The sequence below is a fragment of the Myotis nattereri genome (assembly GCF_964212035.1).
Source record: "Myotis nattereri genome assembly, chromosome: 14".
NCBI classification, from domain to species: Eukaryota; Metazoa; Chordata; class Mammalia; order Chiroptera; family Vespertilionidae; genus Myotis; species Myotis nattereri.
The window spans coordinates 28,644,254-28,659,437 of record NC_138089.1 but is presented as its reverse complement, the minus strand read 5'-3'; the positions used below and the strand labels follow the sequence as shown (position 1 = coordinate 28,659,437).

General features: G+C 42.3%; 1 protein-coding gene across 2 annotated transcripts in view; it reads left to right on the top strand.

The window, feature by feature from the left end:
- The window catches only part of NR2C2 (nuclear receptor subfamily 2 group C member 2), a gene marked incomplete at its 5' end in the record, with an annotated part of 81,517 nt that extends 71,684 nt beyond the window's left edge, over positions 1 to 9,833 (top strand). For both annotated transcript variants that reach the window (XM_081105671.1, XM_081105670.1), the window contains 5 exons: positions 451 to 572; positions 1,312 to 1,451; positions 3,017 to 3,154; positions 4,190 to 4,295; positions 7,767 to 9,833. In XM_081105671.1, the coding sequence (XP_080961797.1) occupies positions 451 to 572; positions 1,312 to 1,451; positions 3,017 to 3,154; positions 4,190 to 4,295; positions 7,767 to 7,941 (681 nt within the window). In that variant the 3' untranslated portion in view covers positions 7,942 to 9,833. The remainder of the gene's footprint in view (positions 1 to 450; positions 573 to 1,311; positions 1,452 to 3,016; positions 3,155 to 4,189; positions 4,296 to 7,766) is intronic.
- Positions 9,834 to 15,184: the final 5,351 nt, after the last annotated feature.

Here is a 15,184-nt window from a genome sequence, read left to right as displayed (position 1 = left end):
AAGCTTCAGAGGCAGTAGAGCTCCTTGTAGACAGTGGAGCTCCTGGAGCCCAGGCCTGACATTCTGGTGGTGGGATATCCTCCTCCTGCCTCTAGGTTTCTGCTCAGCTCTTACTTACAGTTGCCTTGAGGCCACCTACCAAGTGTCTTCTAATCCAGCAATTTGACCCCTTTTTCCCAATTTGATTTAGACTTTAACCTATGACTCAAAGTGGATTTGCCTTAGAACAAATAATTTATTTGAGGCAAGAATTGAAAAGTATGTATCAGTATGGGTAAGCTGGGTTGGGGGGTGGTCCCCATCATAGATGGGTCCACTCAGAAGCTTCAACATCAGAGATGGTGTCTCTGGCTGCCATGATGTTGAAATGCAACAGGGGTTTGTATTGACAAACCAAGCCATCCCCTGTCCCTCTGTTACCTCCTGTGCTCTGTACCTTCTCTTCTCCAGCTAACAATGCCCAGCCCAATGCCAGAGTACCTCAATGTGCACTACATCTGTGAGTCCGCATCCCGCCTGCTTTTCCTCTCCATGCACTGGGCCAGGTCAATCCCAGCTTTTCAGGCACTTGGGTAAGTGGCCTTTTTCTCTCTGTATCTCCAGCAAGGGTCTTCCCCTCTCTAGGAATGGTCTGGAAGATTTCTGAGGGCCCTTCCAGTTTGTTCCTATGACCTGATTTTTTTATTAAATATAGCCAGTGGACCTGTAGCCGGGGACCATGGATGCTAATGTTGCAGTGTTCCTTAAATCTTTATCAAGCTTCCTCCATGTGCTAAGGACTTAGAACTAGCAGCTAGGGATGGAGTGGAATAGAATCAGGAGTCATCCTAAAATCTGGAGACAAGTAGGGACATGCTGCATATGGGGGCATCTGAGATACGGACATATTGTTTTGCAATGCACCTGCCATATCATCCTAAGTGTAAATTACCCAAGGCAGGGATGAAAACTGACCTCCTCCCTACTACAGTGTCAGCTCCTCCTTTGCAGGGTTTGCAGGCCCTCAGTTCCGGTGCCTAGATGTAGGGTCTCCTCCAGAGTCTACACTCGGCTCTTAGTCCTTTAATTGCTGCATCCTCTCACGACAGAGGCACTAACTTACATTCAAAGAATCTTTTTTAAGAGAGTGGATAGTTTATCCTCAGAGAGACTTAGTTTAGAGATTCTTATACAGTGGTGTTCTTAGAAAATGATCCTGAATATACCATAGACCTTCAATACACACTTGCTGAATCCACTTGTTTGGGGCATGCTGGGGTTTGGAGAAGTGCCAACTCACACCCGCACCCACCCTCACCTCTGTGTCCCCAGGCAGGACTGCAACACCAGCCTGGTACGGGCCTGCTGGAATGAGCTCTTCACCCTCGGTCTGGCCCAGTGTGCCCAGGTCATGAGTCTGTCCACTATCCTTGCGGCCATTGTCAACCACCTGCAGAACAGCATCCAGGAAGGTAGGGCGGGACGTGGGGGAGTATGTCTCCCATCTAGGCTGGCCCATCACAAATTGGCTAGTCTTAGTATCCAACACCATCCATAGGCTGAGGGAGGTTTAACTTTTAAGTCATAAGAACTTTACTAGTCAGCATATTTAAATTTCTGCGTGATTGCCTGTTTTTCATGTAATGAATATGAAAGGGGGAGGGGAGAAGATAATTGAAAAAAGTTGGCAACTTCCTGCTACATAGACATGTAGTGATATTTTCAGAATAATCACAGCTTATGTTTCATCTTCATTAACAGGTTACCCTTTCGTATGTAATATTTCACATAGCTTCACAACCCTATAAAGTAGAAACTATTATCTGTGTTACATATGGTAAGGTCCCTGGCTTGCCCCAAATGAAACAGCAAATAGAACATTTGAGGCACCAACATAGGTCATGCAGACCTCCTGTTCCAGGACAGTTACCTCACCCAGTTCCTTGTGAATGAACAAATGACTCTCTTCTAAGATCTGTGGCAACCATCTAACATTTGGTGGACAGATCTCAGTGTGTCAGAACTGGGAGACATCTAGTGCAATCTGTCGACATGCTGTGTGTCCTCAACACACTGAAGAGCACAACCAGGATTCGAGACTAACCTAACACTGACAGTCTACACTTGCAGCTGAGTGGGAATTCAACTGTACTTGTAACTGAGCATTCCAGGTGTTTGATATCTAGCAATGTGACTTCACCTAGTCACACCTTTGTTTTTGTAGTTAATCCTTTGAAATAGTTATAAAAAGGGGTTTTTTAAAAAACCCTACAACATTTTATTGAATTTAAGTTAGATCTCTTTACAAATGAGCTTTTAGTTCTTTTTTTTCTTTTTAGCTGAGTATGATGCTGATACCCCTCAGCAAAATGTTGTCATGAGGACTAAGTCAGATAACATATAGAATTGTTTTGACAAGTAAAAAAGTCAACATTTTAGGTAGGTAAATATTTATTAAATGCCTGCAGACACTTAGAAAACCTAACCATTGATAAGAACACACAAATGGGACTTAAGCACGGAATAAAAGGAATTACCAATTTATACTATACGCCAAAGGTGCTGCCTAGGGTTGGGCCAGGGAGAACTGCAGGTCTAGGGGTTCATTATTGAAGCAAAATATATAACAGAGTAGAATTGGGATACCGGTTGTCATTTCACCTTCAACGTAAAATGCAGCTCTTGACCATCTTGAGATAACTGATTTTTAAATTAAAACATGAAGTTAGCCCTAGCTGATTTGGTTCAGTGGATAAGCATCGGCCTGTGCACCTAAGGGTCCCGGGTTCAGTTCCGGTCAAGGGCACATCCCCTGGTTGCGGGCTTGATCCCCAGTAGGAGTGTGCAGGAGGCAGCCAATCAGTGATTCCCTCTCATCGATGTTTCTATCTCTCTCTCCTTCTCCCTTCCTCTCTGAAATCAATAAAATAACATTTTTTTAAAAAAACAAAAACGTGAAGTTCTCTTTCCCCTCAAAGAACCTTGTATTATTATTATTACCAGCCTTTCTTAGGGGATCTGTGATATTGATTTCTAGATAAACTTTCTGGTGACCGGATAAAGCAAGTCATGGAGCACATCTGGAAACTTCAGGAGTTCTGTAACAGTATGGCAAAGCTGGATATAGACGGCTATGAGTATGCATACCTTAAAGCCATAGTTCTCTTTAGCCCCGGTAAGATACGCGGTGGTGGCGCATGTTTTCCACCTGTGTCTAATGATGTTTGTTAAAATGATGTTTGTTAACATGAATTGTTGTAAAGATGTCAGTGGTGTAGAGAGCCCTGCCAGATTGTGACTGACTGTACTCACAATAGGTATGCTTTGTTAACTTAGGTAAATACATACATTCTTTTAATTCTTGCCTTTACAGTCCCAAAGAAATGGCTTGATATACGAAATAGATTTAATCTGTAATCTAATTAAACCATTGGCCAGGCAAGGGCATACAAAATAGGGTTCTACCATCCTATGTCTTTTTTGATTTGTTTGCTCTTTGCCAACTTTCAGGTTATGTTAGCAATATAAATTGAAACTGCACAAGTTTACCCATAGTCTCTGTGGAGGGCAGTAGCAGCAGTTGCTACAGGGCACATGACAAGGTATGGTCACAGCAGGTGAAGAAGAGGCAGCAGGAATTGTTGGTGGGAAGTAAAACAGATGGGCTGGCCTCACTCACTTCCCCTCGGAGCCTCCTGAGAGGTCACTTGGGTGACTGATGTCCTTACCATTGTGTTGAACAGATGGGGTTGTAAAACAGCTTAACTTTTCCCTTTCTTCCCTGCCCTCCACTCACAAACAACAAACTAGCTAGTGAAAATGGGGAAATTATGTAATTAAATATCTAGAAAACAGTTTTCTAGATATTAGAAAATAAATTTCTAATTTCATGCGATAGTTTTAAAACTGATGTTTTTTAGAGTGGTAGAAAGTCAAATATCCAGAACCAGTAGTTGGGGCTGCTGAGGCTGGAATACTACTCAGGAGCTCAGCTCCCTCCTGGGCACCTCCAGGCCTTGGCTGAGCATAGGAAAATCCAGTGTTCTAAACACTATCCCAACCTTCAGAGTTCATTCTATTGATCAGCCTTCAGAGTTCATTCTATTGTGCTTGAGAAATTTGTGAGAAGTTTGATTAAAAATAAGTTCTAAGCAATCCGTGAGGCTTTCCGAATACAGAGGGCAATTTGGGGGCACTTTTCTCTTTTCAGATCATCCAGGTTTGACTAGCACAAGCCAGATTGAAAAGTTCCAAGAAAAGGCACAGATGGAGTTGCAGGACTATGTCCAGAAAACCTACTCAGAAGACACCTACCGGTGAGACACACAGGCATATGCTCTTGCTCAGGGTGTAGAGGAATGCAGCTGGATCTGTAGTTGCAAATATAAATTGTTAGCCTTCCTATTTCTAGCAGCTGGTAAAGCCTCCATGTCATCACACCTTAGTTCCTGCATTTCATAGGTGGGAATGGAATGTGGACAGTGCCAGGCAGGGAGGGTCAAGATATCAGGCCATCCCATCGTTGCTGGGTAATGGTGGGTGTCAGGACATTGGGTTTCTCCTCTGTGATTTGGGGGTTAGAGCCGATGCTCTGTGGTCTCTTCTGGGGCTGACATGTGTGAGGCATGAGTCCTGGAGACACTCCTTGTCCAGAACAGTTGGAAGCTCTGCTCCTCTGATCCGCAGCCACTCCAGAGGCAATGCTAGAGGACTTGGAAGAAAAGTTTGCATTAACTGAAACCAAACCTGACCCCTATAAAGCAGTGAGTGAGCAAGTTGTGTAAAATAGTAATTTCACCCACAGATAAAGGGTGAAATTTCTCTGTGATTGGAGGCGGGAGGGGGAAGGCCTATGGCTGGCCCTGCTGGCAGAGTCTCTCCCTCTGCTTTAGGCACACCTCCATGGCCCACAGGCAGCTTTTGCCAAAGCAGAATCCATTTTCTACTGGGATCACTGAAGACCTCACCATGAATCTAGAATATCTTGAGCCTCAATACACACAGACTGGGACTGTCAAGTAATGCACCATACTCAGAACTTATACATCCAGCCAGGCATGAAGGCAAAATGTCCCCCAAAGAGACTACTCCACCACAGTATGCTAGTATCACCTTGACAATAGCAACTCTCTGGTCTTTGAAAGTAGATGTTCTGAAAAAATCCTGAATCACTCCTTGTCCAGTCAGGGACCCAGGAGGAGAAGGGGGCAGGCAAGCCAGGTGATTTGGGACTAAAAGTGAGATAAGGGAGGCTTTCTCATAGAATTCAGAACCCCACTCAAAGACATTTCCCAAAGAAACAGCCCTAGTAGAATGCTTTATACCCTGTTTATACGTCACTTTTTTATTTTCCCATCCTTATCCTTTTTCTCATACCATTTTTCCTCCTGAAATACCCTCTCATTCCTTTCCATTCTTTGCATCTCTGCTGACAGACAGCTTAGCCAGCCTCTTAATCTTAAGGAGGCCCAGCTGAGATGTGGCATGCTCCAGGAAGTCCTCCTTGATTTGCTTTTGCTAACTTCCTGACACCTTGCAGCTGGTCAGCCTCTCCAGGCCTGTGGTGGTGTCCCCTTACACCTTTGTGTGCCCTGCAAGACTTGCGGTGCTGGGTGAATGGATGGTCCTGGAATGCTACTTTCATAATATGAATGTCTTTTCCCTTTTAAAAACAAACATAAAATGGAATCTCCTTCCGGTGGAAATTTCATTGTAAAGGGAAAGTATTTGAATAGTTAATAAAGCTATTTAAAATTAAAAACACACAGACACAAAAAGCATGTTCACTGTAGGAAAAGATTAGAACATTCTGAAAAGCAAAAAGACATTTTTTTTACTCTGTAAATACCACTGTCTAGATCAGCCGTGGGCAAACTACGGCCCGTTTGAAATGAATAAAACTAAAAAAAAAAAAAGACCATATCCTTTTATGTAATGATGTTTACTTTGAATTTATAATGTTCACACAAACACTCCATCTATGCTTTTGTTCCGGCCCTCCGGTCCAGTTTAAGAACCCATTGTGGCCCTCGAGTCAAAAAGTTTTCCCACTCTTGGTCTAGATTACCATTTTATGTATTTACTTCCAGAAGTTTTGTATGTACCTGTAATTGGAATCATAAAATATAAAGTAAGGTTTGGTAACCATTTTTTAAAATTTAATATTCAATGAGTATACATATTCTTCATCATTTTCCAAGGCTGAGGAAATGCTGTAATGTAACATTTCCTGCTGATGAGAATGTAGGTTTTTTCCAGACTTTGTGCAGTGGCTATGGAGTGACTTTAGACAGTGGCCCATGGCCCCATGGCAAGGTCATGGTGTGCCCTCCCATCCAGGGTTTCTTCAAAAGAAAAACAATTTTACTGTTTTATTTTAAACTAGAGGCCCAGTGCACAGGGTCCCTTGGCCTGGCCTTTGGGAATTGGACTGAAACCAGCTCTCCAATATACCCGGAGGGGTCCTGGATTGCGAGAGGGCAGTTCTCGGGTGACACACCACAGAATTGGGCTCCCTCCTCTCTGGTTCCGGGTGCGTCACCCAAGAATTGCAGCTGCCCAGTCACCGCAACTTGGCAGCTTCTGTGTTGAGCATCTGTCCCCTGGTGGTCATAGCAAGTCATAGCTACCAGTTGAAGCACCTGCCCCCTGGTGGTCATTGCACATCATAGCTATCAGTCAGATGGTTGCTTAGGCTTTTATACATATAGATTATAATGTTAAATACTGGAAACTAGGGCAATATAGGAAAAGTTTTAATATGTAAGATCACTCTAAATCCCAATACCCAGAGGCTAACCATTAGCATTCTTGGTACATATCCTCCTGAGTACCATTTATGCATGTGTGCACAAATAAATACAAGTGCAACTGTGCTGTACTTGTTGCTTCACAACCTCCTTTCGAGTTTTTATTCAACTACATGTCATGGACTTAATGAATATGGATCTTTTTTTTAATATATATTTTTATTGATTTCAGAGAGGAAAGGTGAGAGGGAGAGAGAGAAACATCAGTGATGAGAGAAAATCATTGATTGGCTGCCTCCTGCACACCACACATGGGGGATCGAGCCTGCAACCCAGGCATGTGCCTTGACCTAGAATCGAACTGTGACCTCCAGGTTCTTAGATTGAGGCTTAACCACTGAGCCATGCTGGCCGGGCTGTGGATCTTTATTACCCTTTTTTAATTTTTTTTAAAGATTTTTGTTTTTTTGTTTGTTTTTTGTTTTTAATATATATTTCAGAGAGGAAGGGAGAGGGAAGCGATAGAAACATCCATGATGAGAAAGAATTGATCGGCTGCCTCCTGCACATCCCTCACTGGGGATAGAACCCGCAACCCAGGCATGTGCCCTTGGCCAGAATCGACCCCAGGACCCTTCAGTCCACAGGCTGACACTCTATCCACTGAGACAAATCAGCTAGGGCTTTATTACCCTTTTTAATGAGTATGTCTTGATCCATTATATGAAGACAACATTTTTTTAACCTGTCCTCTGTTGATAGATTTCCACATTTTTCTTTTGGTTGGGGGTAGAGAGCTCCACCCCCACCAAACAATGAAGAGAACATTATGTGTACATACATCTTTGCAGTTTTTAAACTTTTTTTCTCATGAACTCCTACAAGAGGAACTGCTAAAATCAGAAAAAGAAGAGGTGGATAGTGGATGGATCTATTGTTAGGTTCAATTCTGAGCCGATAGGGCCCCTGAGAGCCTGTCCAGGATGAAGTCTGAAGGGCAGTGAACCTTCCTTTCTCTAATGACCCTCCTTCTTACAGATTGGCCCGGATTCTTGTCCGCCTGCCAGCACTCAGGCTGATGAGTTCCAACATAACAGAAGAACTTTTTTTTACTGGTCTCATTGGCAACGTTTCGATAGACAGCATAATTCCCTACATCCTCAAGATGGAGACGGCAGAGTACAATGGCCAGATCACCGGAGCCAGTCTATAGTGCACACCACACACTTGCTGAGGAGCAGAAATGGCCTCCCGGGACCGCTCAGAGAGAAAGAAAATGGAAGTAGTAGTATTTTGGTATGTGCAAATATTTCCAGTATGTCCATCATTTCCTACCTGGTTCCTTTGTATCTGTTAATCCCAGGCAATAGCAACTAAAAGACTAGTAGGATCCTTTCCTGCCATAAGAAATGTTTTAATGCCTTTTGATGAAGCAGTAGATTTTGAAACAATCTTTTAACTCAATTTGTATTTAGAAATTCTCAAAGGGCAAAAAACAAAGTTTTATAATGTCAGAGACTAGTATTAAAACTAAAAGAACCTAAGAAAACAGTAGTGTGTATATATTAAAAATGTCCTTGGAATTAATAGCTACTAATTACCAGGGTAATAATATTAGCACTTTCTAAGCACTTCTTACCGATACGTAATGTTAGCAACATCTTGTCTATGTGCAGGGCAAATGGAAAACAGTATACGTCTTTTGCCGAAATGCTAATAATTTCTGTGAAAATGCAATAGGGTATAGGAGACAATCATTTATGTTTAAGAAAAGGCATCATTCCTAATTATATGCATACTTTGGTGGTATTGAACTGAATTCCTGTGAGCAAATGAAAATGTGGCTTATCTGTATCATGCAGTAAGTGGGAGTGTGCTAGCACAGTTGGTGGTGGCCCAAACCAAAAGCTTCCTCAGTCAAAGAGCTGATTGATGCTCGTCAGATTCCCTGGTGTCTGGTCCTGGTCTGACAGGCATCTTCAGGTGCCTGATTCTCAGAATTGGATTGCAACCAGTTAGACATTGCCAATTCCTGCAGTAATTAACATCCCCAAATTACCTACACTATGGCAGTTGGAGCTTTCTGACCAAAAAGTGCAATTCAGCATTTTGAACCCTTGACAGTAGTACTTCCTAAATACAATCTGGGTGGCTGCAGTTTTCAGATAGAGGGACATGGCCTTCCTGGAATGTGAAGGTTCCTCTCCGGGATTTCTATTCCAAGTGACTCTATGGGCCTGTGTTCCTGCAGTTCAGAACTACTATGGGGGTGGAGTATGTGTACAGGATCTTGCTTCCTGGCTAGGGCAGTGGTGGTGAAGCTGAATGGAAGGGTTCTCTGTTGACCTTAAATATCAGGGTTTTCTAAAATGTCTCCAGACCCAGTATCTCTGTTGGCAAGTTTTTGAATGGCACTGGCCCACCGTGCACTTTGATTCCCCTAGGTGTGTGCCAGCAAAAACCCTGGAGCATTTAGGTAACGGATGCCGAAGCAGGCTGCCTGCTCCTTAAAAAATAACCCTTAATTCCCACTTATCTCCTTTCTCATAACTTAGAGCAACCATCGTATACAAGGACAGAATATGGTTATAAGGAAGTTCTATCTAGAGAAGTGCACCCATAAATTCCCATGGATGTGAGTTGCAGTGAGTATTTCCTTTGGGAAAAGTGGTGTGCCCAAGACTGAGTCAAGTACTTTGCATTTTCTTTTTTGTGTATATCAGAATAAGCAACTACAATTAAGGTTAAGCTTGCATCTCTTTAATCTTTTGATCAGATCTCCAAAAAGATCCCTGGGCACTCCCTGCCTCCCAGGCACTCCCTGGTCTGGGCCCTTAGTCATAGTAGGCACTTCACAAGATGTTGCATGGGTGTTGGGCAAGCCAGCCACAGGCTTACGGCAAAATGGGATGCTTTAACCTGAAGTGTTAGCAGCACTTTATGAAAGTCATTATTGAGGATTAAGTGGGAACAGTTCAATTCTAGTTAATATCTTGCAAATTTTGGAGAATAGTGAAGTGTGCCCATTATAAAATGATGGAAAGGATAATGTCACCATCTTAAATGTTTGGTTTTCTAACTTTGAGTGATTTAAATTTTAAAATTAAGACCAAAAATTGGCCAAGACAAATGGAGTTAGGGCAAGTTTGTATCATTTCTGCTTGTGAGGGATTTTAGCAGAGGGCATTTTGAAGCATGTTCATGCATCTTACACAGCTAATTGTCTATTTTTCTCTTTTTAAATATAAGCATGTTTGTTGATCATAGAGTGGCTCCCTGAAAATGTATATTGTGTTACATCTTTCAGATCTGAGTTCTGTGTTGGTGAGAAGGTTCGCACTGGCCAACTCCCACATTCCCAGGGGCAGGCCCTGTGGAGTCCTGTATCTATCAGGCTTTAGTTTCTGGTTGCCTTAAGATATTGGGGCAGCTTAGCCAAGACCTAGGCTGCAGTCCTGACAAACCCACTTCTTAGATAGGTTGGGAAGAGAAGGTGATAATCAGGAGGAGGACAGGGAACACTTGGATAGGGAAGTGTCATACCCCTAGCAAGATAGCCCCTGAGAAAAGTCATTTTAGTTAGGAGGCTGCTGGTTCTAACCTGGTCCTTTTCCTTGAGTCCCTTTGCTTGTGGTGGCTGATTTCCATGGACCATTTTGGGGTTTGTGCACTCCTCTTTAGTTTCCCATATCCTCTTGGCCTTACTCTGAAGTGGCCTGTTCCTTCAGGATCGGGTCCCACACAACCTGAACTGTCGCTGCCCCAAATCACTTCAAGTTTTTTACAGGTCTATTCCATCTCTTGTCAGATTGGTTAAAAGAAACGCAAAGTCAAGATTATTTAAAGGGATCCTAAGCAGATATTTGGGCTCAACTTTCACAAGGCTTTCAAACTCTAGATTTAGTGAAGTAGACCAGACCTCTGCCTGCTGAATCTCAGTGAAATAAGGTAGGAGTTAAATTCTTTGCCATGTAGCTATTCACACATACCCTTCTGCTGACTTAGCCAGTCCTCCCTCAATGGGGGAGGCTACACTGGCTAAGGGAGGTGGGGACAGACATACACGGTTGCTTTGTGGCTCTTTTCCAGTGGTATCTCAGATAATGTTGGACAGTTATGTATTGTTGAAATTTGTGGAGTTCTTTATGTATATAATAATAATAAAATAAAATAAAAAGACAGGAAGAGACTTAGAAAAAGACCAAATTACTCATGCAAATAATACTTTCCAAGTTATTCCTGGAGAGTATTTTTAAGGCAGTATGTTACCGCCTTCCTAATTTGAGATTTTTGTGTTTATTGGGGATTACATTATTTATTGTCTGATCTCTGTGGTTGGGGTTCTTTTTTGGTTTTTATATTTAATTTCAGGTGTAGTCACTTGTAAGATGTGTTATATAATATCCCTCGAGGGATTTTCTAGCTTGTCAGTGTCAGTATTAAATGTGGACTCTGTTTTGAGGCAGTTGCCACCAGTCATGGTGATAGCAATGGGCATGTCTACTCTACGCTCCCAAATGTATAGCAACACACTATAGCTTACTTAGCAGTTTTGCTTGTTTGGGGAGCCAAGCAAATTGGCAGGGAGCCAAGAATTAGAAGGTTCTCTGGCTGTATCTACTGCTTTTATTCTGGGAAAATCACATCCTAATCCTTTGGGGTAGTTTCCAGCAGAGTCGTCTCACTCCCTACCTGCACTCTGCCTGACAAGCAGCCCTTTGCTGTGGATCCAAGTACTGTGACCTGGTTAGTTAGAGTTCGGAAGTACATGGCCTCCTTTTCAGTGGAAATTGCCTTATGTGCAGTGGAGCTATAGGTGGGACATTTGAACCCTTCTCTGAGCCCAGGTCATGAAAAGTGTCATCTTCTGATATTCACCTTTAACTTGGGAGGTCAGTGCCCTTCAGATCCTGGAAAGTCTGAGCAGGCAGGGCAGGTGACCCATGCTTTTGTCCCATGTCCATTCCCTAGATTGCAGGCTCTTTGAAAATGTTTAACTTTGATGTGAATTTGTAATTGAAGACAGAGTGGGTTTGGATCTCTTGTACACAGGGCTTTGGACCTCGCCATGTGCCTCCCACCAGTGTGGCACAACTGTGTGTCTAGCCCTGAGCTCCCCTTAGCACATTGTGTGTGTACAGATTACCGACTTGTATGACTAAATGAATGTACATGTGTTTATATCTTCTATATATGTACAGTGTATATATATAGTGTGTATGTGTACATAGGTGTATATTATGTATACAGACATGTAGCCACGTATCCAAACTCTCCTTGTTTTAAAGAGAATCTATGATAAGAGTTACTAAATTGATGTGGGTACTCCAAGATCCCTCAGCAGGATGGATTTGCCAAGATTTTAACTCCATTTTCCTTTGGGTGTGTCTGGCTGAGGAAGGCCATGAAGTTAAAATGTTCACTTTGTACCAGGGAAAGTTCCAGACAGAAAGGTCCTAACAATGACATTGCTATGTATTCTCCAGTGTGAGACAATGGCTAGGAAGCTGGAAGACAGTTTATCCTAACGTCCAGAAACTAGGTGGGGATCTTTAACCTAGTTGTCACCTCTTTCTGGCCTAACTGGAAGGAACTTGGTAGGTCAAGCTGTGGGCCTTCCCTGGACTCCTTGTCATGTGATCAGTTTCAGAATGGTCTGTGTCATGGGGCCTGGCTCCCAATTTTCCCCACTTGCTCTGGACTCAGCAGACGGTGGGCGCTGCACTGTGGCTAAACAAATTCCCATCTAACGCAAGTTGTGGGGGGGAGACAACCGACCAAGCATTCTTTAAAAATAAGCATAATTGTTGATGGCTAACTTTATGGCATAAGTTACAAATCTTAAATTACTTCTCCAACTATAGCATGCAAATGAAATCCACTGACTTTCTCTAAATTATGATTTTAAAATCTCAGATAAAAATTGCATTTTAATATGGATATGCATGCCCTTAAAGCTACAGATGCCAAATGTCCAGCTCTACTCTGGTGAATTTCCCCCCTAAATCGGACTTTAAACTGAAACACAGCGCTCAGGAGCCAGGCCCCAGCCCAGCTGTAGTTGCTCATGGACCTGGTAAGCACAGGGGCCTGACTGATGGGAAGGCTGGAAGCTGGCCTGCTGGAAGAGATCACTGGATAACTGCAAAAACATAATCCACAGGTGGTGGTGGTGGGTTTTTTTTTAATCTATTGAAATGTTTGAAAACACTTCATTGAGACCATAGTACTCAGTGCCTTTTGTGAGACTGGGCCATTCAGCCTCCAGCTTCCCCATCTGTGTTGTAAAGCTCCTGTTGCTTCACTGGCCGCCCAGCAGTGATTGTCACCTTTCCCATGTCCTTGCCTGTCGTGACAATCACTATTGAAGGTAGCTTTCCAATTCAAATAATACAAATGGAAGCTTGACAGTCTCTAAGTGAATCTTTAAAATAAAACTTTTCATTTGGGGCTAATAGCAGCAATCTAAAACTAAACAGTTTAAAGGGAAAATCTGAGATATTTTTAATGCCCAGCTATACTTTTGATTAAGCCAATAATTTTGGTGTTTCAAAATGTATACTATATATAATAGAAAAAAAAGTGCTATAAAAATGCTGAAAAAATGCTCAGCAACATTTATCAATTGTCAGGTTGTGGTAAAGCTTAATATTTGGATAACATTTGGAAATAGACTTTACATGAAAAATAATTGGCTTTTCTCTAGGAAAGTATAATCAGTTGTCATTTTAACAAGAGCATTCATGGACTCAATTGCTGCTGCCACGTACAACTCAAGTGCTGGAATATTTTTCTATATCCCCCCAATTATCTTGTAAACCAGTGTTCAACTAGTTTTATAACTGAAAAGCTGCACATTTTTCATAGTACAAACCATAGTTTTTACCTGTAGTTTGGAACTGTTAAAATGTAGCTAAGTATTACCAGCCCTTTTAAAAGACATTAAAGGAAAACTTGGGTGTTAGATTTTCTTGGGACCGTTTCTGTACCCTCTGCCCTTCTCAATATAGAAAATATTGTTTATGCCATTACATTTTAATTCCAGGTTTAAAACCTGTTAAAAGCTGTAGCTTGAAATCAGCTTTATGTGATGGCATTTAAAATAGCATGTTCTTTTTTAATTGAATTTTATATCTAATCAATGTCTTCAGTCTTGAAGAAGAATTTGCATTGTTGTGTTTGTATATAGAGTATTGCAGTGCATGAATTAGCTTTATGCATTTTATTAAATGCTGTTTCAATGTGGCATTGTTGTGGCTTAATACTACTACCTAAATGAGGTTTATACTATTAAAAGTTAATTAAAGACTAATGTGCATCTTGTTTATCCTTTCTCCTCACAATAGTAATAACAATAATGCCTGACCACCAGGAGTCCCCAGAGCGCCCTCACCTAAACACCGAGTAGGTGGTGAGGACACACCTTAGTACAGTGGGGCCTTGACTTACGAGTTTAATTCGTTCCGAGACCGAGCTCGTTAACTCAAATTACTCTGTCAACTCAATGCAAAAAATCGGCCGAGAGACAGCTGGTATCTCAAAAAACTCGTTAGTCGGGACACTCATAAGTCAAGGCCCCACTGTAGTCAGAACCCTGTAGCTCTCATCTCACCTTAGCCAAAAGTGACTTAGCCCCATCCATTGATGGCTCACTGGACTTGTTTCTGGAACAGGGCTTGGGTTGCCAAAACTCACAGACTGCCATCACAGACACAGAGCCAGGTCTCGGACCAGAGCAGACATATTCTTAAAGTTTCAGAAGTCATCTGACGCATTTTACAGATGAGGATTCTGAGGTCCAAAGTCAAGATTCTTGGCAGAACCCACTGGCAGCCAAATAGCTTTCAAAAGGAAAAGGAAATTGGTCACTTCAGCAGAACAAGGTTGAAAACCTCTGGCGAGCATTGGTTATGTGAATAAAATTAAGAAACTAGATGAATTATAAAAATCCTCATAGCAATCATCTCCAATAAGTTCCTCCCATTTCTGTAAATTTTAAAATCTTTTATCACTGTTGAAGTAGGAAATGGAAGATAACTGTTTAAAGAGATAATGCCCCCTAGTGGTGTTCGTTTCATGAATCATTATCTGTCTATGAAATAGCCCATGAAAAAACAGTAATGGTGGTGCTTTCCCATCAGGCACTGGACATTCATTCTCTCTCTAAAGAAGGGTCACTAGCTTGGTTTGGGGCAATCCTGGCTAGCTACCTTTCTGGGCCCTGTGGACCAAGTAGGGAAGGAATACTTCCCTAAGGCCCTTTGTCTCACCAGCTGTGGAGACAAACCAAAAGGAACAAACTCTCGGAAAAGGCTTGGAGGCCCAGTAGGAAGTCCAATCAGCTGGTGTGAAGGCCATGCTACAGTCAGCAGGTGGGATTGTTAGAAACACTGCAGGAATTGAAACTAGGGATTAGAATGAAGGATAAATTTTTCTAGCCACCCTTCAAAATGGTG